The 24,845-nt window shown below is 38.9% G+C and overlaps 1 protein-coding gene across 3 annotated transcripts in view; it reads right to left on the bottom strand.

The window, feature by feature from the left end:
* Positions 1-24,845, bottom strand: part of CHD7 (chromodomain helicase DNA binding protein 7) — a 186,888-nt gene that overhangs the window by 22,567 nt on the left and 139,476 nt on the right. For all 3 annotated transcript variants that reach the window (XM_034762986.1, XM_034762988.1, XM_034762987.1), the window contains 9 exons: positions 24,013-24,096; positions 22,648-22,785; positions 22,430-22,551; positions 21,688-21,931; positions 13,551-13,727; positions 11,272-11,415; positions 8,335-8,590; positions 958-1,168; positions 110-305 (listed from right to left, as the gene is read on the bottom strand). In XM_034762986.1, the coding sequence (XP_034618877.1) occupies positions 110-305; positions 958-1,168; positions 8,335-8,590; positions 11,272-11,415; positions 13,551-13,727; positions 21,688-21,931; positions 22,430-22,551; positions 22,648-22,785; positions 24,013-24,096 (1,572 nt within the window). The remainder of the gene's footprint in view (positions 1-109; positions 306-957; positions 1,169-8,334; positions 8,591-11,271; positions 11,416-13,550; positions 13,728-21,687; positions 21,932-22,429; positions 22,552-22,647; positions 22,786-24,012; positions 24,097-24,845) is intronic.

The following is a 24,845-nucleotide window of genomic DNA, read 5'->3' as shown; positions in this document are numbered from 1 at the left end:
AATATGTTTTTAAGAGGCAATAACAGACATTTTCTCCTAAATGGGTAGAAAAATACATTGCAGAAAACTAAAGAAAATGTTTAACAAGAATTGCCTCTTGCAATATTACCTGGAGGTCATTTTGGGGGTTCCAGTCTGAATCAAAAATGATGCAGGTATCAGCAGCAGTAAGATTAATGCCTAAACCTCCTGCCCTTGTACACAGCAGGAAAACAAATCTATCAGAATCAGGTCTGGAAAACCTGTCAATAGCTGCCTGACGAAGGTTGCCTCTTACTCGACCATCAATTCGCTCGTATGGGTACCTGAAATAAAGTTGTGTTATAAGCAGATTTTTACCACCATCACTTTCTCATCACTAGCTCTCTCATCATATCTTCCAACATTTTTTTGAAAGGAAAAATCTCAGTATAACTACCAGGTCAGCAGAATTCCAACAAAGTGGAGACCTGAAGAAGAGCTTTATGTAGCATAAAAGCTTGTCTTTCTCACCAACAGAAGTTGGTCCAATGAAAGATATTACCTTGCTCACTGTCTCAGCAAACTAGAGAGCAAGTATTCTTGAATCAACTGTGTGCAAAAGTGAAGAACATACTCCATTCTCTCCCTCCAAGCAGCTTCCTCTGCAGAAACAGCTGTCACCCGAAAGAGTGAAATAGGCCTTCAAGCTAGAGCTAGACAACATTCTTACTCTAAACGTCAGATGGACGATGTACCTGAACAATCAATTAAAAAGTGATCCATTAAGGTTCTGAGAGATCACTTGCACTTGCCCATTAGGAAATACCACACTCCTTTGCAATTACAGGTATGCTTTTTTCCTTGCCAGAGCATTAATATGTAACATTAAGTGTCTAAGTTCCATCCTTTTATAATATAGATCACTCACAGGTTAAATACTTTGGCCACTGAGGAAAATACAATTTATTTAGAACTGTATTGTATTGTTGCTCTCACCGTCTTTGAATGAGGTAGTCTTCCAGTATGTCCAAGCAGCGCACCATCTGGGAAAAGATAAGCACCCTGTGGCCACCAGCCTTCAGTTTTGGCAGCAGCTTGTCAATCAGTACTAGCTTGCCAGCAGCCTGGATCATTGCCTGGAGCTGAAAATCTGGAGAGTCGGCATTGTGTGTTTCTTTAAACTCTTCCAAAATTTTCTCTTCAGCACCTGCAAAGATTGGACAGCAATATATGAATACCATAAAGGTTTTATTAATAAAAACAATGAGCTTTCCTTCAATACCCTGTGTATAAGCACCAGGAATGTTTTAAGTATTATGTGTATAAACATTTACACAAATACATTAGCTTAGTTAAAACTAAATATATACACATATGCACACGCACACAGAAAAAAAACAGATCTTAGCTTTCAGCAGAAAAAGAGGAGGAGAAAATCCCTTCCAAGTAAATGAATATCGACTATGAGTAATACATGACTTTCAACAAAAGACTGTCAAGCCAGAAGTTGTATTAAAAAAAGCAGCAGACCAGACATTGACTGAACCATTTTAAAATAGATATTTAAGGGACAGAAAAGGCAATTTAACAGATAAGTATAAGTGTGAAAGAGGAGTATTCTGAGATATTATTTAGAAATTGTATTTAGCTTTTTAAAAATATTTATATTCAAACATAAGAGTAGAAGCTGTAGGCCTGCTACTGCCACAGTGCATTCACAGATCCCAAGTTCAGACAACAAAATATTTAATTGGAAAAGCAAAGAGCTTTGAAATTATTTTGTTTTACCTTCTATTTAGCTTTCTTCTCATTGCATGTATTCCTTCATGTTTGCTTAGTTTGCAGAAGCTATCTCTCTCTCTCTCACACACACACACACACACACACACACACACTCTAGTCACTCTTTTCCATCTAAGACTGCTATGGTTAAGAAAAACTACATGGGACAAAAGGTAGTTCAAGTTTCATGCCCATTCTCTCTTTGACCTCTCTTCTGAGGCCGCCAACAAGAATGCCATTTTAAATAGGGAGCTTATTATGTGGACATCTGCCCAGTAAGAACCTAACAGACCACTAAAAGCACATCAGATAGTTATTTTTAGCCGTGCAAGAAGTGTCACACATGGCATTTTTCACAATTTGCTTTCAGGTGATTCCATGCATGAGAAATAGTATTTCTGTGGTCTTCTGGACAATGGACATTTCTCTCTGAAATGTTGAGCAAAAGCTGTTTTTTAAATTGTGTATTTCAGAGTTGTATATGGACCATCTTGAACATTTGTCTTGCACAACATGAGCAAGGACAAGGGAGACAAAACATGTTATACTTTTATTTTTTTTTTTTTAGTTTCCTTCCTAGATTCCTAGGGCACTCACATACATGTAGCCGGTGTACTGAACCAGCAGTCCGTCCACGTCTGTTGTAATGTGAATTGTGTCACCTATATATGAGCCCAAGTCAAGAAACAGGAACTGAAGTGATTACATTTCCAATATGTCTGACAGCTCTATAGTAATCAAGGATAGAGTACATATGATAGAATTTAGGCCAGGTTACCTGGACAGAGATCTGCATTGTTCAGCAAACACCTGCACAACTAGGATTGACAGAACAGAGTTCATACGAGAAAGTGCATGTGAAATGCCTCACAAACATAAGCAACTTCAGCTGAAGCACATAGCTGGACTATTGCTCACCGGACTAAATAATCATTGATCCTTATGGCCTATACACTGCATAAGAATGAGGACTCATTAAAAAAGTCTAACAAAAATCTAATAAACATAAACATAATAAACATAGGCAAGAACAATAGAATTAGACAGATCTTCCAGCCCGGTCTCCATCTAGAATCCCTTCTCAGTGTTGTAAAATGTGCAGCCATCCTGACCTATACGCTACGAGAGTCAAATACTTTACTGAACACATGCCCCAAGCCTATTGTAGGCTACACTGGTCTACAATTTTTGAGAAGTCGTCTGCTTCAGAGATAAAATGTGCTATTTATTATGTATTTTGATGTGCTGAATTCAAATATGACAATTAAAACAACTGATTGGCTACTGCTTCTAAGATATTTAAGTTTTTACATTTTATGTCTATGTATATTGTGTAGATAGTAGAGTTTTAATCATAAATTGTAAACCTAGGTCTTTTCATGTGTTTATGGTTGCTTTACATGATAATATTTCACCTGTCCTGTTTATGTAACACTTTAAAAATCAGCAAAAGGGTTATATAAATAAAATGTATTATGAAACAAAAGGCAAAAAACTATTATGTACATAGTTTAGTCCTATTCAGTGTCTACTCGGCACTTCTTGTCTTGTCTTGTATTCATTAAATGGAGCATCTCTTGTCACTGTCCAGTAATAGTCTGCAAGCATTGATGGGCTCCATTTGCCCTGATAGCATTTCTCCATTGTTGCAATATCCTGGTAAAATCGCTTGCTGTGCTCGTCGCTCTCTGCTCCGCAGTTCGGTGGAAAAAAATCTAGATGAGAGTGCAAAAAATGTATCTTTAGTGACATGTTGCAACCAAGGCTTTTGTATGCCTTGAGGTTTTCCACCAACAACCTGTAGTTGTCTGCCTTGTTGTTTCCGAGAAAATTTATTGCCACTAACTGGAAGGCTTTCCATGCCGTCGTTTACTTGCCATGCAGTGCATGCTCAAATGCATCATCTCGAAGTTCACGAATCTGAGTACCAACAAAGACACCTTCCTTTATCTTAGCTTCACTTAACCTTGGAAATTTTCCACGGAGGTACTTGAAAGCTGCTTGTGTTTTGTCAATGGCCTTGACAAAGTTCTTCATCACACCCAGCTTGATGTGTAAGGGTGGTAACAAAATCTTCCTTGATTCAACAAGTGGTGGATGCTGAACACTTTTCCTCCCAGGCTCCAATGACTGTCGGAGTGGCCAATCTTTCTTGATGTAGTGGGAATCTCTTGCACGACTATCCCATTCGCAGAGAAAACAGCAGTACTTTGTGCATCCAGTCTGCAGACCAAGCAAGAGAGCAACAACGTTCAAATTGCCACAAAGCTGCCACTGATGTTGGTCACAGTTTATGCACCTCAAAAGTTGTTCCATGTCGTCATAGGTTTCCTTCACATGGACTGCATGACCAACTGGAATTGATGGCAAAACATTGCCATTATGCAGTAAAACAGCTTTAAGACTCGTCTTCGATGAATCAATGAACAATCTCCACTCATCTGGATCGTGAATGATATTGAGGGCTGCCATCACACCATCGATGTTGTTGCAGGCTACAAGATCACCTTCCATGAAGAAGAATGGGACAAGATCCTTTTGACGGTCACGGAACATGGAAACCCTAACATCACCTGCCAGGAGATTCCACTGCTGTAGTCTGGAGCCCAACAGCTCTGCCTTACTCTTGGGTAGTTCCAAATCCCTGACAAGGTCATTCAGTTCATCTTGTGTTATGAGGTGTGGTTCAGAGGAGGAGGCTGGGAGAAAATGTGGGTCCTGTGACATTGATGGTTCAGGACGAGAAGTTTCATCCTCTTCCTCGTCTGACTCAAATGAGAATGATTCTGTGCATCAGGAACCGGCAGTCCTTCTCTGTGGGGTAATTGGCGTATAGCTGATGGAATGTTTGGATAAAGCACAGTCCACTTTTTCTTCTTTGACACACCTTTCCCAACTGGAGGCACCATGCAGAAGTAACAATTGCTGGTATGATCTGTTGGCTCTCTCCAAATCATTGGCACTGTAAAAGGCATAGATTTCCTTTTCCTGTTCAACTACTGGCAAAGATTTGTTGCACAAGTGTTGCAGCATATGTGTGGGGTCCACCTCTTGTTCTGATCTCCAATTTTGCAGCCAAAATAAAGGCGATAGGCTTTCTTAACCATTGTGGTTATATTGCGCTTTTGTGATGCAAAAGTCACTTCACCACAAACATAGCAGAAGTTATCTGCACTGTTCACACAAGTACGAGGCATCTCTGCTCACTTTGGCTAAACAGAAATGTGTCCCTTTGCAAAATCAAACACTGACAAATAAGAGCACGGCATTGTATGATTTCTAGAGCTGATATAGGGCAATTTGTTCAGCAGAGTGATGTAAGCTTCGTTATGATTGCATCATCCATGACTTCTAGGAATAACATGATGCAATTCATATCAAGTATGACGCAATACCAGCTTCAGATTGCATCATTCATTGTTTTGCCTAAAAAGCAAGTTCTGTCCAAACCCAGTCATAGATTTATTCATAGATCCAGTCAAAGACGTATTTTAGTCATTTCTGGTTTAAATTGAGATTCCTTCATAACTCACTTATCCTCCGCCATTCCCAAGTCAAGGGTCATATATACTGACCCAATAGCATATCTTGAAAACTAGAGCCAATCAACAATTTTAAGCATCATTTTCGTTCTCAGTGACCCAGAATTAGTAAAGTTTGACTACATTTATTTCAGAAGCATTTTGGCTGTAGAGCAGTGCTATCAGCCAGCTTATGTAGAGTACTACTTCAGTCACAGTATTTAGTCCCACCCCCAGTTTTCCTCTGATCACACTCAAGTTGTATTATTATGAAATGAACAAAATCATGCAAACCTCTAAATATAAATATGTAGACAAGCTACATACAAAAGGACATACTAAGCCAGCCACACCATAGCAAGCCTACATACAAATCTAGTCATAGAGGAATCTCAAAAGAGCCAGAGTTTGGTTTAGATAATACCACTTCCATAACAGACCTCTGCAAACACACAATTTACCCTTTCCACAACCCTTCCCCAACAAACTCTGTCAAAGAATGCACCCACCCTGCCCCTCAAACAGTCTCTCTCACCCTCCAATAGTCTTCATTATCCCTACTTGGTAATTTCTTTTGGGGAGAAGTATCTGGTATCTTTGGCTGATCGTAAGCCAGTAACACCAACTTTCCTTCTCTCCGCTCAGCTTCAGGTTGTTTGTTTTTAGGGTGGCTGGGTAAGAGAAGCAGGATTTGTGGACCACCAGGAGGGCCAGCACTCTCACGCTCATCAATCAAAAATGACTTCCAGGAGCACACGATGTTGTGAGGGCAAGAGAATGCTAAGCCCTCTCACCATGCCCCACAACACTGCAGCAAGGAACAGCATAGAGCCACATTCTGCTGCTGGCTCTCTAGGGTCTGGGGAAGAGATATGATCTGTAAGTCCTTGAGAGTGGTTGTTCGGAAAACCCCATTGCTCATGATTTTAGAAAAACAGACCCTGCTTTGTCTGTCTCAGAACACATACAAAATGCAGCCATTCCCTGAGATTAGGGGAATCAAAGTAGTTTCTGCTGACTCCACATGGAATAATGCTCACCCAACCAAGGAACCATAAGAAATACCATGTGACTTCAACCATAAAATTTCCACTATTAAACACAATTTAAAAGTACTGTGAAAAGCTGCCTCAAAATTTACATGGGACACCTCATGTAATGCAAGATACTTAATGTCCTGATTTGACAAAAAAATAAATGGCTGATTAAAAAAATCCCAAACCAAAAACCTTCACGTGCAATGTAACATGTTTGCAGAAGCTTTCATGAACTCTAAAAATAGGCAGTGTTCTTAATTTCCCCTTAAATATTACACATCACTTTAGTCAATGCCAACTGTGCTAAATATGACCTGGTGACCTAAGGAGTCAAAATATTTGCATAATTGTGTACACTGAAAAATATCAAAAGAATAATCTGCACGACATCTTTAAATACAGTGGTGACAGTCCCGCTTGAGATCTTGCAGAATAGTGATGCAAAGCTGCTGTATATATCCATTGTAAGGTTTTGAGATAGAATTACAATTAGCTTGTGTCATTGTTATAAGTGCAAAGATGTTAATTATTGATCAACAGGATAAAACCTGAGGCTCAGACAGTTACAGAAGGCAAGAAGAAGAAGAATTTCTTCTTTAGAATTAAAGGACTTATTTTGATAAACTTCATCTCATTATGATGGCCATGATTTTTCCAACTAAAGCTGAGGATTTCTTTAAACATTTAATGCCATGAAACTGACAGCATTGTTTTGATAAACGTACGTTTTCAAAAATCGTGAGCCACCTCACACACACACACACACACACACACACCCCCGTCCCAAACAAAAAGCCTTCAGTTTACCTATTGGATCAAATTTATTTTTTTTATTTTTTTTTTAAACTACTCTAGTCCAGGATCAGCTGAGCTTGAGGACAGCCATCTAGCATGACAAAATGCAAGATATTCCAAAATACTAAGTCATATCTCAGATTTGTCAAATGACATCAGTATAATTACTTCTCCTTTTCCCTCTATTAAAAAATATTCCAAGAAAATTTAGTTAAGCAACACAATCTGGAAGCCTCACAATACTCAAAACTAAAAATAATTTCTTTAGCACCGTGGTCATACATGCAGCTGTACAGAGAAGGCCCTCAAATCAGGGATCTTACAATCAGCATCAGATCAAACACATGATAGATTATTGTGGAAAAGGGAAGAGAAGCTAGTGGGCAGAAAAACAGTAGGAGGGAAGTGACATTTACAGAGGTATGTAAATGCTTTGTCCCCAAAAAGCAGATAATGGATTTGATCACCTAACGCATGTAAGTTAGCATACTTTAATTAGCTACATTATATTAGCTTGTAATGAAGTTATACCAGTCCATCATCGCGTACTTGCTATATTCAGTCCTGATCTAAACAGCAGTGTTACACTGAAAGACCAATGACAATTCAAGTCTGGTATCTTACAAATGTAAATATTGTTTCCAGAACTTGTTCCTAATTCTAGCAGGTCATGAAATTATCTGCTTTAATATCATATCTGATCACCACGTCTTACCCAACAAGATCTATTCAGAGATTATTTTAACTGCTATATCAAGATTCACTAGAGCTAGAAGATGTGATGTACCCAAATGCAGCTTTGAAGTGACAAAGCAACAATCTCTAACTTGAGTGGTTTGACATACTGGCCAACTAACGTCATGTTGGAATTCAAGTGGCAGTGCGGTGGGGGAGGGAATAAGAAAAATTACAGGGTAAGGCTGACATGATAATTTCACAATTTACCAGGGATACAGGACCAATAAACTTTTCTAAGCAGCGGTCCTGGACTTGGACCTATGATGATCTCTAAAGAGAAATGTTTTGTCACTCTGCTGGGGGAAATTAATAGTATGCTCGTATTTTACAGGTTTTGTCAAGACATGCAGTACATCCATCCATCTGTAGTGATTTTATCATGTGAATTTTTGATGGAAAGGGGGCGAATCTACTATCTCAGTGTACATACTTGAACAGTTATATCATCTTGAACTCCCCATAGCTATTAGGAGAAAGAGGGGATCAATATGCAGGCCTACCATTAATAAGGTATGGATGATTGCAGCATTTTCTTAGTTCCATCATAGTGTTTAAAAGATTAGGTACATTAGCTTGACCACCACCCTTGGAGAGAAATGTGAAATTCTTTTCAAGAATAGCGCGATAGTATTTCTTCTGAATGTTTGTCAGCTCAACTTCAATGATTGTTTCTTCTTTGGGGGCCAGGTTCTTTTCTACATCCTCTTTAAGGCGTCTCAACATCATTGGCTTCAAAATGGCTTGGAGCTTTTGCACCTAGGAGACACAGCTTAATTAGTAAATAATAGTATTTAAGGCTTTACTGTTATACAAAGTTTTTATTTTCAAATCATTATACCACCTTTAGTTTTAAGGAGATGCTCTGGTTATCTCCACCACATGCATCACCCTAATCCTAGAACTCCAAGAACCTCTAAAATGTCCTTCGCTTCATTTTCTACCACAACTCAGATACAGAAGGGTTTCAGAAAGGAAGATTTTCATACAACCCACTAATGACTGAATTCTGCTTTGGTTAGATACACAAGACTACAGTTAAAAAAATGTGATGTTACTGTATTGTTTCTGGCCGGTAAATTTTTCCTCAGGTGTGACCATGTATTTGATGTTATGAAATAGATCTCACTTGAATAAAAATTTCCCAAGCCAAGAACCATCATCTCAGACCAATCATGGCAGCTGAGTGAAGTAAAGGAGTGTACCTAAAGACAAACTGATATCTACAACACTAAAGGGTTTTTGTTTTGCTTTAGATAGAACTGGCTGTATTGCCTATAATAGGTTGCCTAACACTTTTCATTATAAGACCCTTTTTCAGTTGCTTATAAAACTAACTGTTTAGGCTGAAATTTTCCATGCTGATTTCTGCCAGAGGCATAATATTAATTTATTATATAAAGTTCCAAGCAAAAGCCTTTTGTGAGAAGTAGTTAGGGGGAAAATGTGTCTGAATGTTTATTTAACATGACTTGCACCTGCATGCTTTGGAGCAGGTATTTGTAATTTGGTAGAATTGCCCTGGAGAGATGCTTTTGCTGTCTCAGTGAAAACCTACCAAAATCTGTCCAAACTATAAAGGTTCTGAAAATCCCTGCTTCTACATCTTCAGAGGTTTGTGCGAGGCTGGCAGCTAAATTCTCTGAAGATTCTATCTGCATTGCCCGCCCCGGCAGGCCTGAGCAAGAATTATCCTGCAATTGTTCCTCATCTACCAGTGGCCACTGTGGTGCTGGACACCAGAACTGAGAGCAGTAAGACTATTTCTCCTGTGCTCTCAATGCTCCCCCTGCTGTTGATCAGGCAGTGTGGAGAGAAGAGGGGTAGACTAATGTAGAGGGCTGAGGATTAGAGGGAAATAGGAAGCAAGGGGGTAGGGGAGGAAGAACATAAATCATTAGAGCACACTACCTTCCAGAATCTGAAATGGAACCCAGGATTCTGAAGAAGAGCGGAGTGAGCGGGGACAGTTTCAAGTACATAATTTTTCAACCTCCTCCTTGTAACAACTTTTTATTTTTCTTAACCTCTGAGGATAGGACAAGAAGCAATAGGCTTAAATTGCAGCCAGGGCGGTTTAGGTTGGACATTAGGAAAAACTTCCTGTCAGAGTAGTTAAGCACTGGAATAAATTGGCTAGGGAGGTGGTGGAATCTCCACCACTGGAGATTTTTAAGAGCAGGTTAGACAAACGTGTCAAGGATAGTCTAGATAATACTTAGTCCTGCCACGAATGCAAGGGACTGGACTAGATGACCTCTCGAGGTCGCTTCCATTCCCACAATTCTATGATTCCAGAGTCCCAACACTCCTCTGCTATTCAAACAACTATAAAATCTACTGTCAAAGCGATGTGCGCCTCATCCCAGTCTTGTAGCTGGTCCATGCAGGGGATATTTCTATCCGCAACCTTGTTAGTTCAAGTGGTATGGAACTGTGCTGTGAATCCAAAGGTTCCAACCCTGCTGATGTCATATGTAGAGGGTCATTATGATCCACATGATGTAACTGCTGTTTTTTTTAGCTTGCTTTTTTAAAAAATGTAAGCAATTAAATACAAAAAAAAGCCTTAAAAGAAAATTAAGGGCACATGTCAAGCAAACAGAAGTTAATATCACCAGAATTAAGGTGTTTGAAGTCGAACCAAGACAGGATCCTGCTGAAAAAGTAGTATGTCAGCGTTTAATTAAAGACTGTATCATAACTCACAAGGCAGCTAAATTAAAGTTGCATGGATAACCTTTATCCTGGCATTTCCTAACTTTTGAGTGCTCAACTTTGCAACCCTAACCTCCTTTTAATGTAGTTTTTGTATATAATTATAAATTAGTTTCTCTTGATATTTATCAATGACTAATTTGGCACTTGTTATGTTATGCTGCATGAATTTTTAGAAATCTTTTCGTTTCTTCAAATGGGAAGCACTAGAATAGTTTATTTCTGAATAAAGATTACAAGTACAATGTCTGTATTAGGTTAGGTCATTTACTAATCTGAGATCAGACCTAATCCTGTTCCCACTGAAGTCAATGGCAATATTCTCATTTGTTTCAAGGGAAAAAGGAGCAGCCCATTATTCTGTTGACATTGTCCCTTTAACATGGCAACTGAAAATCTAGTCAGTCTAAACAAAAAAAAGAGTGAAAACTGTTTCTGCTACTACACCTGTCCCCAGATTCTCCAGCCAATTTAAAAATCCCTTTTAAAACATTTTTGAGCTGCCCTGGTGCTATGACAGAGGACACAGTGAAATTTATTACAAAATATACTGTCTAACGCACAAAGTAAATACACTATTGGTCTCCTTTACTCTTCCCTTTCTGAAGATCTACAGTGTTGTTTGTAATAATAATAATAATAATAATAAAATAAAAATTACTGTAGCAGGATTAAAACTGTCTCTTTAAACAGGGAAAGAAAAAGTGCATGAGTAAAATTACCTGTTCTTCAGTTTTCAGATCACCAAACTCTTGCATGAATGTGCTTTCTGATGGGAAGCGACCTGGCTCCAAGAAATGAAGCAAGCTGAACAGCTCTTCTACAGTGTTCTGTAATGGGGTACCAGTAAGCAGCACCTTGTGTTCCTGCAAGAAAAAGAAGCAGTTGACTAGAAGCGATCTGTGCAGATGTTTCCTGCTTATTATGTTTTTGTCCTTATCATTCAGTAGTCCCTTCAACGCTATGACTCTTTGTAAATCTTTTGTGACACCAAACACTCTGGTCTTCCTCCAAGAGCACTCTAGGGCATTAACTCCAAATCACTCCAGGCATTCCACTCAGCTTCTTGCCAAAGATAGGTCCTTTAGCCAACCAGCCAGTGTCCTTTCTTGCTTATCTGTGCTGCATGATCCCATCCCCTCCACAAATCTTTCAGACTTTTAGACTAGGGATATGCTACAGGCTCTAACAACTCTGCTTTCCCCACCATCTCTCATCACTAACGGAATGGAAGTCCTTCAACATACTACAGCACATTAACAATATAGCTAAAACTAGTTACCTCTTCTCTACTCTCCACTTTAATAGTAAAAATTCTACACTACTCATGTAGCATTAGAAAAGGGCAGTTACCTATCTGTCCTAGCTTTTCAAGCAACTCAAAACCAGCTGAGTAAACATTTATTTGTACACAGTACCCTACGTTTGTTCAAAGCTGACCCATTTTTTCCATAAGAATCAGGAAGTTGAATTATCAAGGTGCAGACGAGGATGAAGGAAGCAGTTTTGGCAAGTGAGCTGCTGAGGCATAAGACAGAGAATGTGGGAGAAATTAAGATTTGGCCCCAGAGTCAAGGGGGAAGGACAATTGTAGTAGTATGTTGGGGGAGCAAAATGAAAAGTTTCATATTGCTTAAGTAACATAAAAAAGGCACATACAAAAAAAACTTTAAAAAAATAGTGTGTTTGTTTTTCAGCTTCCAATCCACCAAAACTAAAGAATAATGCTATTTACTTATATCAGAGTACTCCTGGAAGCTGATCCAAGACTGGGACTCCATCATGCTAGGCACTAAACAAATGCAGAGTCCCTGCCCCAAAGATTTTACAATGTAAACAGACAAGACAGTCAAAGTATGGGAGAAATGAAGTATCATTATCTGCATATTACACATTAGGAAAGGAAGCACAAAGATTAAGTGATTTGCTCAACATTACATAGGAAATGTGTAGTAAAGCAGGAATCAAAAGCAGATCTTGAGTCCCAGTCTACTGCTTTAGTTATACATCCATCTTCCTCTCAGACATCATAATAAATGCCTTTACAGAGAACTTTACAAACATTCGTTAATTAACCCTTAAAACCCCTGTGAGCAAGATAAATAATATTATTTTACAGATAGAGAAAACAGACAAAAACAACTTGGAAAAAAAAAGCTGTCTTTGCATATTCATTTTTTTTCTTAAAACAAAACGAAACCAAAAAACCACATTGGAGATACTAGGTTTTTACTTCCTTAGTTTTGTTGGAGAACCTACTGTAGGTCTAAAGACCATTTTATTTCATTCTTCAGATGCTGCAAGGAATCTTCCAGCAAAAGCACAAGACAAAAATATCAAAAGTATCATGTCTTAAGGCCCTCCCCCCCGCCAAAAATTTTACTTTTCAAAGCATCTTTCAATGCTTTTGTTGGTATACAATAAAGAAAATGGGGCACCTTTTAACTACCTCCCCATGAAAGTCAGTTTTAAGGAACTCGCTCAAAGTTATACAGCAAATCTCTGTCAGAGGTAGAATTGGAACCGAGCAGTTCTGATCGCCTACATCAGAGTTCATTTCACTTTACCATGTTCTCATTAAGTACGCATTTAAAATAGATAAGTGGCCAATTTTTAAAGATGGGAGGCAGGGAAAGGTGTAGATGGGGATAAAGAAAGGACAAAAACAGAGTTTAAAATGGCATGATATGGGAGGAAAAGTAGGATAGAAAGAAGGACTTCTCTTTGTCTTCCTTTCTTAAGGGAGAAGACCAGCTTCCAGGATTAATTTAATGAGGAGATTGGTGGGTTCTTCAGCACTTTTAGTTTAGGGTTTAGTTTAGTTTAAACTAAAAGTTTGTAGCTGGCTAGCTAAAAAGTCTTTAAGAAAAGTTTCTCATACAATTCTCTCTCAAAATTGAGTTGATTTAGTGGGAAACACAGGAAAAGGCTTACAAGTTATCTTCTTAAGAAATTACCAGCTAGGACTACTGTAAGTACATAAGATCCAAGAAGCACTTACCAGGTCCATCATCTTCAGACCTTCCAAGAGCTTGCAATTCCTGTTCTTCAGCCTGTGGGCTTCATCAATTACTACACAACGCCATGGAATGTTACGCAGCTCAGGGCAGTCAGTCAAAATCATTTCAAATGTAGTGATGATAGCATGAAACTTATAGGACCCCTTTATTACCCGACCCTGAAAGAACAGCAATGATTATACGTAGACAACCTTACTAACGAATAAAGAAAGATTAATTTTTTTAAACTTCACATTATATATAAAGAAAATACAAAAAAACTAGTGCAATGAGCAAAATATTTAAATACAATCATTACCACTGACATCAGAATAAAGGAATGCAAACAAATAAGTCTGCTGCTTTATGCGGGTTTGCTTTTTTCAATTTTGCACAAGAAAGAACCAGTGCTTTATCAGTGCATACTAGACACAAAGATGACATGTCACTGCAGAAACAGTATCACGTTACACCACAAAAATAACAACATATCAATGCAACACCAAGTTTTAGTGTAATTTTTTCCCTTATTTTGTTGAGAAATTTATCTTCACCATCAAAGCTGTGTTTGACAGTTCTTTCAAGCATTCTGAATAAACTGGAGGCGAGAGTTCTATTTTTCTGAGTATTACATATTTTGTTAATTGACATGTCAGTACTCATGTCTTGGTGTTCACTACATATATAATTCATTAATTCTAATAAGCAGAGTTTTGGAGAGGAACAGATTCACAACTGTGAAAAGACCTTTCCATATATTTCCCCAGTATTTCCATAATTTGAGGTAAGCAAGTTCTATGGGACAGTTTAGCTGATTACTGGGGGCATCGCCATCATTTACTATGGTTAGTTAATCCTGCATTTTTCAATACCAGTATCCAATAAAACCTATTAAATATTTTATTCTGGAAATATTGTGAAGACAATGAACTTGATGTAATTCGGATATATTTCTTCCCAATCTTCTTCAGACAACAAAAAATGTAAACTAGCTTCACACATGTGTTTCAGTTCCAAAGTCAGTGGCTACAAATTGACATTTGACATAGTTGTCATTTGCCCAGCTTTTCCCTCCTCACACATGCTGAAACCACTGTTACTGTAGGGTAATATATATTCATTCATTAGCCCGTTCATTTATAAGCCGACCCCCCAAGATGGTTAGGTAAAAATAGCAAAAACTGTATGACCCTTTCATAAGCCAACCCTATATTTCAGGGGTTGGAAAATGTTGGCTCCTGACCCATTAGGGTAAGCCGCTAGCAGGCCTAGACGTTTTGTTTACCTGGAGCGTTCACAGGCACGGAGCCCCTCAGCCCCCAGTGTCCACGGTTTGCCATTTCCAGCCAATGGGAGTTGCGAACCGCGGCCACAGGGAGCTGAGGGGCTCCAAGCCTGCAGACGCTCCAGGTAAACAAAACAACAATGTATTAGATATTCAATTCAGTGATTCCATAGAGTTTAAAATCATCAAATTTTGCTGTAGACCCGTTTATAAGCCGACCACCGCTCTTTGATGCATCACATTTTACCAAAAATATTTGGCTTATGAATGAGTATATATGGTAACTATTCTCTCTTCTTTGAGTGTCAGTATGGATCCCAATGTGGGTAACTAGCAAGCAGTGTCCCTTCTGTATTGTGGAAGTGAGGAGTGCCACCCAAGGAGTCAAACCTACATTCCTTCAATGTTTCCGTAGCCTTTCTCTATTACCTGATGGGACCAAATCCTTTTAACTATCTCCTAATTTCTTTTTGTGCCTATATCTGGCTCATTGCTTGGCTTTTTAATCTCATCATAGAGAATTTCAACATGTATCACACACTGAATCTCCACCTATTGGTTAGCCGCTGAGTCACTCCCAAACATCAGTGCAGATGTTGGTCTTCTGCCTGCTTCAGAAACATGCCAGAACTTGATGTATGTAAACCCACTAACTTTTGTCAAACATTATGCCCTTGATGCGTTGGGTAGGTTTGATGCCAAGTTCAGGACAGCAGAACTACATATTCTTCTCTTATGGTATCAAGTATGGTTTTGAAAAGAAGGCTAGTAGGTAAAATGACTGATTCCAGGGGGCGGAGGGATAGCTCACTGGTTTAAGCACTGGCCTGCTAAACCCAAGGTTGAGAGTTCAATCCTTGAGGGGGCCATTTAGGGATCTGGGGCAAAAATCTGTCTGGGAATTGGTCCTGCTTTAAGCAGGAGGTTGGACGGAGGTCCCTTCCAACCCTGATATTCTATGAAACTTTGAGACCGAGATCACATTTGGGATGAATTTAGGATGAAGTCTCAGCACTGACTTGCCCCTGTGAAAAGATGTGTAGGAAGGCCATGAGAACTTGGAACTCATTGACCCTTCAGGCTGAGCTACTAGAAAGACCATGTTAAAGGTAAAGTGATGTATCCAACCATTGGAAAGCAGCTTGAAAGGAGAGGAATGATATTACAATCCCATGTAGAAATCAGGTCTTCAACAGGTACTTAAGTATGCAGCAGGGTCCTTAAAAGAATCTTGATTTTGACACATGTGAGAAGCCTGAGTATGACTGAATGGAAGCAGGACATGATGATACTGTTGCAAGATGGACTTTGGGAGAACTAAATGCCAAATTGTTTCTGGTTCAGAATATAGTTGAAGATCTGTGGTATCAGAGCCTCAACTGGGTCCACATTATATTGGGCTGTCCAACCGTTTCTATTTGGAGGAGGAGATTTTCCAAGCAGAATGCTTCCTACTCTGTATGGGGAGTTTTTTAACATGTTGAGAAGTCTTTTAGTGGTGCTCAATCAGCCAACTTCTAAGTCCTCAAGTGCCACAACTGCAGGTCTAGGATATCATATCTGGGAAGATCAAGAAGGAAGGTCTGAATGGATATGTGCAAGAGATTTGACAGTCAAAACTGCTATGTCCAATTGGAAGCCATTAAGTTCCACATGACCTTGTCCTGTCTGACTTTGGATATCACCGCAGGCATCAAGGGAACCATGGAAAAGGCAAGTTTCAGACCGGTAGTCCACTGTAGCAGAAAGATGTCTCATTAGAAGCCCAGGTTCATGCCCTCTGTGGACAGAAGTTCAGGCAGTTGGCATTGTCCTCCGTGATGACCAGATCAATTACTGGAGCCCTCCAACGGCAAAATATCAACTCTGTGAGAGATTTCTGCAGCAGCCACTCTTGGCTAGTTACCATCTGCCTGCTTAAGAAGTTTATCACGTCACTGCTAGTACCTGTAAAGTGCAGAACCAATGGGGTCACCCTGTTTGGATGACACCTTGTCCACAGCCTGACACCTTCTTGGCAGTGAGGGGATTATGAAGCACATCCTTGATTGTTGATATAGTGTATTCCAGGTAGGCTATCCATAAAGATCTGCACCGCAGAGCTCTGCAGGAATGCCATGCAAGACAGCCAGATGTCCCTGAACTCCAGGATGTTCGTATGCAGCACAAATCACCCCGGCACCAGGTGCCCTTCACCTGCAGGTGGTCCAGAAGGGCATCCTAACCTGTTTGAGGCATCTGACAAGGCACTAGAGTAAGATGTTTCTCCAAGCAGATAGAGGCTTTTTAGGTCCTGGTCATTAGCAGTACTCCTTTGACTCCAATTGTTCCTGTAGTGCCTTGTTTGATTTCAACTGTTCCTGAAATGACCAAGGAGCCTGACTTGGGATGGGCATAACAGTACTTAAACCCAGATTGAAGAACCTAGTACTGTTTCTCTATCCATTTTGTAGTCAAGTTATTATGGCTGGTGTATTCTCCAGGGTTTTAGATCCTCATTTATGGGGAGGGTGATTCTGACAACAACCAGTCCAGCCAGAATGTCAAACAACTTGTGAGATTTCTCTTATATGACCAAATTCTATCTCCAGAGTCTCAGTAATTCTTATAAGGAGCTCTTGGAATGACCTGAAGTCATCCAGCACAGTATCGGTTCCAAGGATACCGCCTTGTCGGATGACGATGACAGGCCCTTTAGTGGTGAAACAGGACATTGCTGATACTCTACTCTAGGGTCTGACTCTTCCTGGTCATCTAATATAGGTGATGTGGGCAGAGATGTAGACAGGAATGTGAGCTGTTTCTCCAATGCAGTGGAGAGACCATCTCTTTGATATCTGAGAGGACAGACTCTAGCAGGCCCATTAGGGATATGGCTAGCTTGTTTGGTAGTGAATAGATCAATGCCATTCCTGTCATGAAGGCAGTTGAACATGACTAGGGGAACTGGAAGGCCTTTCAGCAGACACTGACCACAGATCTCAGGGGAGAAGTTTCCTGCTTGAAGATAGCAAGAATGAGACCTGGTGACAGGGAGGAAGAACAGACTTGCTCTATGGGTGGGGTTGAGGTATACCTCGCTCTTGAAACCAGGGTGTACATCAGTACCAGTAACTGTCCTGGCTTTCCTAGCAGCTCATATTTGGCTTTAGGCATCAACCCTGGAGGGTGTGCTGCTGAAGCTGGGATCGGTGCTAGAGAAGGCCCTCCCTCTGTGCCACAGGCTGCTTCTTATCACCAGCCATCAACACTATGTGGGGCTTGGTGGCTTTATCCTGTGAGGTTTTAGGTGGTCTGTCCTTATGGGAGGACACTAAGCTCCACCTGGAGCCTCTGCAGTCAGAGCAGCCCCTCTGGTGCCAGACTTCTGCATCAAAGGTGTCAATGCCTGTGGTGTCAGGAGAATAGGTGCCGAAGGCAGGTCTTTCTTCAGTGCCATCTTCTCTATGCTGGTCTTCGGAGTCACTTGCCTGCTAGATGATGCGCTGGATGAAACTGGCTTATGTCTTCACAGCATCTGAAGAGACCTTCACAGATTGCTCCAGGAGATGAAGATGCAACCACACATCTTGCAACTTATGCAGTTTTGCAGGGATTAAAAGGCAGATGCCTAGCATGTGGGACTTGGAATATATCCATCACAGGATAGGTAGAGTTTCAAGCCCACGGGTTGCAAATGCACCACCTTGAAAATCCCTGCATTGGGGGTGGGTGGGGGTGTCTGCCTGTAACTGTCCAATGCAGATGTGTCAACATCATTCATAGTCAATGTATATCAGAAAATCAGAAGATCTCTGAAGGTGTTATGAAGAGCTTGAAGTTTAACTAAGAACAAATGAGAAGGCCATTCTCCAGGTTCTATCTTACTGCCTATGGCAGTAAGAGGCAACTGAGTGAAAGTTGGGGCTGCCCAATCTTTTATGCCCTCTGAAGGGAGAATTAGGTGGCAGAGGCACTGCTACCAATGGATACTGCTATTAAAAACAAAAATCCAGTTTCACACACGTGCATCTAAAGTGGGATCCACAGAGACAGACTCAAAGAACCATGATTATACTTGACTAGTACAGAGTATTTTAAGTATTTGAGTTCTGAAAGCCAATAAAATCAAGTCAGTAAATTCATATATGGAGTGAAATCTATTATAAGGCCAGAAGGGACCATCAAGATCATCTAGTCTGGCCTCCTACATAGCACAGCCTTAGGAGTTCCCTAAATTAAATTAATTCTAGAGACACAAGGTGGGTGAGGTAATATCTTTTATTGGACCAACTTCTGTTGGTGAGAGAGAGAAAAGCTTTCAAGCCCCACAGAGCTATTCTTCAGAAGATGACTAACAAAAAATATTACCTACACCTACCTTGCCTCTCTAATATCCTGTGACCAACATGGCTATAGCTACACTTCATACATAATTCTGTTTGATTTAGAGCATGCCGTTCAGAAAGACATCCAATCTTGATTTAATAATTTCCAGTGACAGAATTCACCACAACCCTTGTTAAGTTGTTCCAAGGGTTAATTTCCTTGACTGATAAAAATACATGCCTGGTGTCTGGTCTGAATTTGTCTAGCTTCAGATTCCAGCCAGTGGATCTTGTTATACTTTTGTCTGCTAGATTCAAGAGCCCTCTATCATCAACAAATTTCTGTTCCCCATGTAGGTATTTTAGACAGTGATCAAGTCACCCCTTAACGTTCTCTGACAAACTAGACAGATTAAGCTCCAAGTCTCTCTTTATAAAGGCATGTTATCTAATCCTTTAATCTTTCCTCATGGCTCTTCTCTGAACCCCTCCAATTTTTCAACACCCTTCTTGAAATGTAGACACAATATTCGCACTTCAGTCACACCAGTGCCAAATACAGAGGTAAAATCATCTCTTTACTCCTACTTGTACTTCCAAGGATCACATTAGCTCTTTTGGCCACAGCATTGCACTGGGAAACAGTGACGCTAAAAAAGACTTGGAAGTCATCGTGGAGAGAATCCCTCATTCTGTAAACATGGATTTTGTTTCTAGGTACACAACTTTTGGCTGTACAGAAACACACATTGCTTGGTTGTGCCCAGCTGGATAAGTGATCCAGATTACATTTAATCAGTTACCTGTCTACTTTATTAGTTACCACTCCCACAATCTCTTTGCCATCTGCAGACCTTATCGATTATTGATTTTATACTTTCTTCTAGTTTATTTATAAACACATTAAATTGATTAGGAACAAAAACCAAAGGACCCCAGCAGAAACACCTGCTCAATGATTACCTGTTTACAGTTACATTTTGAAACTTATCTGTTAGCTATTTTTTAATCCATTTAATGCCAAATTTGTACCATTCTAGTTATTTTAATGAAAATGTGCAAAGCCAAGGCAAATGCCTTACAGAACTCTATGTATTTCACATCAGCACTATTATTCTTTATCAATTAAACTTGTAATCTCATCCAAAAAAGGTATCAAGTTAATTTGACAGGATCTATTCTCCATAAACCCATGGACATTGGTATTAATTATAAACTGAAGCCCTATTATTCAGAAGACAAGAACAGTGAAACTGTAGTTTTTATATCCTTCTACTTCCCTAATACCATTTTGCCAGCACTAACAACCTCCCTCCATAGAGGCAAAGTGCTTTAGACTTCCAAATATTGACTAGTAAACAAACTAGCTATCTGCCAGAGGTCGTGGCATCTCATTCATTTTAATAATAAACAACCTGCACTAAATGGATCAGAAGTTAAAGAGGACAGTAATACCTGAACTATGTTGTCTCCACTATTCAGCAACATACAAAAGGGTGGATTTTAGGATCAGATTTTCTTTATCCAATCATATGTTTTTAAAATATTGTTTGTTTCTCCCTATAGCCCCAACACCTGTCATCCCAACTAATTTTTTATTTCTAGCATGTTCTATTCAAAGTGCTTTTTGGGGTTTCTTTATTTTATTTTTCTGGATTTTTAGCTATTTTGGAGTTTTATGCAGTGTCCAAAATCAGAGGTTTTGGGGTTCTTTGTATATGCTGTTGTGAGAAAAGTATATTATATTACTTTAATATAGTACTGTGCACTTGAATGAAGAAATGTTTTAAACGGCAATATATCAAAGTACACATGGGGACCTTTAGTGTGCACCAGCAAGGTCTACACAGACCAACTAATGCACAGCACATTAGAAATCACTCTCCAGTAATATTACTCTTCTTAGATAAGGCTTTAGGGTACGTCTATACTACCCGCTGGGTAGGGTTCGATGTATCGGGGATCGATTTATTGCATCTCATCTGGATGCGATAAATTGATCCGCGAATCGAAGCCCATACTCCACCTCGGCAGAAGGAGTAAACGGAGTCGACGGGGGAGCTGCGGCAGTCGACTCACCGCCGTGAGGACGGCCAGGTAAGTCGACCTAAGATACTTTGACTTCAGCTTTGCGAATAGTTCTCTACACTAATGGGGGGGTTCGTATCTCTAGTTCGAATCCCCCCACTAGTGTAGCCCAGGCCTTAGATACAAGTAACCATTTCCAGTGTTAATTGCATAAACACTGCTTTTTTGGGTATTGGGGTTGTTTTATTGGTGTTTATCGGTTAAAATCTAAAATTAGAAGCCCTAACTATTCACTTTCCCATAGTCTCCTTCATGCACAATGGCTTGTCATCAAGATTGTAGTGATCTCAAAAAATATTTGTGCAATTTATGGCAGCTGATAATATAGAAATTTCCATTAAGCTGTATTCTACCTTAGCAGTATTAGAAATTGATGTTCATAGCACATAAAACTCAATCCACTACAGCCTCATTCATTGATTTTTTTAAATTACAGTTTTACAGAATTCCAAAAAGTACCTGTGGATCTTTGAAGTACATTTCATACAACTGAATGGTCCGCCGGCTGGCTTGACTCCCATGATACACAACCACATTCAACTCTGTCCAGGTGCGGAACTCCCTTTCCCAGTTAGGAATTGTGGACAGTGGAGCAATAACCAAGAAAGGACCATGGATTCCTTTCAAATATATCTCATAGAGAAATGTAATAGACTGGATAGTTTTTCCCAACCCCATTTCATCTGCTAAAATGCAGTTTCGTCTGAAAAATAATACAAATGGCTCTATTATGGCTCTATTCTGAATATGGCATTTATAAAACAAAAACATCTGTAAAGCTAAAATCTCCAAGATCAGATATATAAATTAATAGATTAGTATGGATTTAAAGAGGACAAAACACTCAAAAAGTTTTAAATAAATAATATATTAGCAGGTGTTGCAACAGGATTATATTTCTCATTATACAGTTCTCTCACAAGTATAGGTGTGTGTATATGTTTGTCACATAATAAAGACATGTATTTATTATGTAACATTATGTTTTATATATAAATAAAAAACTATATAATACATATTATATTATCTATAATATAATAACTATTAACTTTATGTTATCCAAGTAATAAAAATAGTTAACATAATTTTGAAGTCTCACTTTTAAAAGACTATAAAACATTAAAAATATTAACATATTAAATTTAAACTATAAAATCTGCTCTAAAGCAGCAGTTCTACAATAAAAAGTTACTTTACGCACGTGTTGTACCAGTTGAAAAGAAGCCAGTTTACTCCCTCCAACTGGTATTCCCTGAGTTTGTTATTGTTTTTATACTCCCTGGAACTCTCCGATTTCTTCCAGTCATCAGCAGGAGGTCGCTCCTGTTTCAAATACAGCAAATCCCATTAGTGGTTTCTGAAAGACCACATTACTTAGCTATTTTCAAATAAAATCCTCTATACAGAGCCAATTCTTACCACACGCTCCATTTGTGGCTCCCTAGACATCAGTTTCTCAAATTCTTCAATCTTAGCTTGGTCTATGTCTTGCTTCAGCTCCCATGTGCTGTCTTCATAAGGAAGTGAACACCACTTCACCAGATAATGAGTAACAGGCTTTGGTTTTGATCAATAGTTAAAGAAAGGATAAAATTAGATTCAATGTAAAACAATACAACAAACTTTTCTACATGACATGTAACTAATTAAAGGAAAGTTGCAGTGTAACATGAAAGATATTCTAAACACTACATACAATGAAAAAGAATTAACAGATTTAAAAAAAAAAATGTCTTTAAAACAGCCAGAAGGATAATCTAACAGCAGGCTGACGTGTTGTAAACCTGATGATTTAAGATAAAAATGAAGGGAATGCAATTCACCACCAAGATGAGTGGCAAAGCTAAATGTTGTAATTTTAATTTTAAACTCCTAAAATTAATCAAAATTTTAGAATACTAATGAAAACTTTGCTTTACAATTATGACGGTCCCGTCTTTGCCACACATTTAGAGGGTGAGCTGTATTCATCCTGTCACTGTATCATCACAAACTTCGCAGCAAGAAATCCAGAATCACTGAAACAGCAACTGTTAATGGGAGACATCACTATTCACTGATGCAGTGATAACAAAACAGAAATAGGTATTACTAAAGCCTTTTCTGCTCTCAAGAACAGAATGGCCCACTGGAGTTCTCCTGGAAGTCAACCACGCAAGTGATCCTGCTCTGGGGATGAGGTAATAAGTGACGATCTGACAATTTAGGTTCTTGTGTAATGATGATTAGAGAGGATTAACAAAGTGCCTAGCTCCTTTGGTGATGGTGAATTAGAAATTCAGATTAGATATGGTTTAATAGCTACTTAACTGTATCTTCTATAAATGTCCAGTATACTTTCTTTTAAAAAGTTAGCAATTACCATGAGAGCTTTATTTTACAAAAATAGCTACATTATTAAACTACATGCTTTTTCTACTTTACAGACATATCCAGAGGGCAATAGTTTAGGAAACATATGTAGCATTTTGAACTATTACTAAAGAGCAAAATGCTAAAAACTAAACATCTTGTCATGTTCTGATCAGGTGTACTGGAAACCAGGCTTTTTAAAATTTGAAATGTGTTGTTGGATATCCAAAAACAATTCACTAAAGAGTGGTAGAATATTAGGTCTATGAACTTTACTGCAGCAGCATGTGTATACATATACGTATCCCTGTCATAATGCTCTCTATCCTCACTTCTACAGGATGAAATAAGTCATCAAAACCTACTGAAGTTTCTAATATTTATATAGGCAGTTGTACAAATGACTGAAGATGTACCGACAGTTTTCTTTACCTCTCCATTATCATCTGTGCTATGTGAAAAATCCATTATTCTATCAACTTCCACATAGTCTGGATTAAAAAGCTCATCATCAATCTGTTGAAAGACAGCAGGCAAAAAAAACAAAAACAAAAACAAACTTTGTTAGCCTGTCCTTGGAGCAAAAATTATACTTTTCACCAGGTAACAATATTTTGGGTTACAGCAACATAAAATTTATATTTGGCAACCTTCAGCATGTTAATTGAAATGCCACAATTCAGCAAGATCATTCCCCATGAGGAAATCAGACTTCTCAGACTTTGTTAACTGGGCCTCTTAATTACTGTGTGAAACCTTTTACTGTGAGAGAATGTTTAAGAATATTTTAAATGAAGTGTGAAATTACAATTCACTAATGAGCAATCGAAAAGGCTTATGGCATGCAATGCATTTAGCATTCTTGAAAACTACAGCTTGCAATAAAGAAATTAGAGCCGTGTACACTAAGTGCCATTAGATTACCATAACTACAGGAGTTGTCAGACTGCTTCATAAGCAAGATTCAGAGAATATTATTCCAAAAAAATGGAAAGCAAACAAAACATATTCCCCTCCCCAAAGTTTATAATTTGTTACCTCCCTCTTCCACCCCAAGTTCTTTACTCAGTGATATATGCACAGAAATGCTCTCTTTCATTCTTTTGCTTTGTACTCAATTACTTTGATGGCTGTGTGTGGTGGGGAGAAAGGTAAGGAAGAGTTGTAAGAATGTATACAGTTTAATATTTTGACAGTTTACTCAAATAAAAAACATCTACAAGCACTTGTTAAACAGAAATGGTATACTCAAAAATATAAATAGT

The sequence above is a fragment of the Trachemys scripta genome, chromosome 2 (assembly GCF_013100865.1).
Source record: "Trachemys scripta elegans isolate TJP31775 chromosome 2, CAS_Tse_1.0, whole genome shotgun sequence".
Classification (NCBI taxonomy): domain Eukaryota; kingdom Metazoa; phylum Chordata; order Testudines; family Emydidae; genus Trachemys; species Trachemys scripta.
This window is presented reverse-complemented; position numbering and strand designations above follow the sequence as displayed.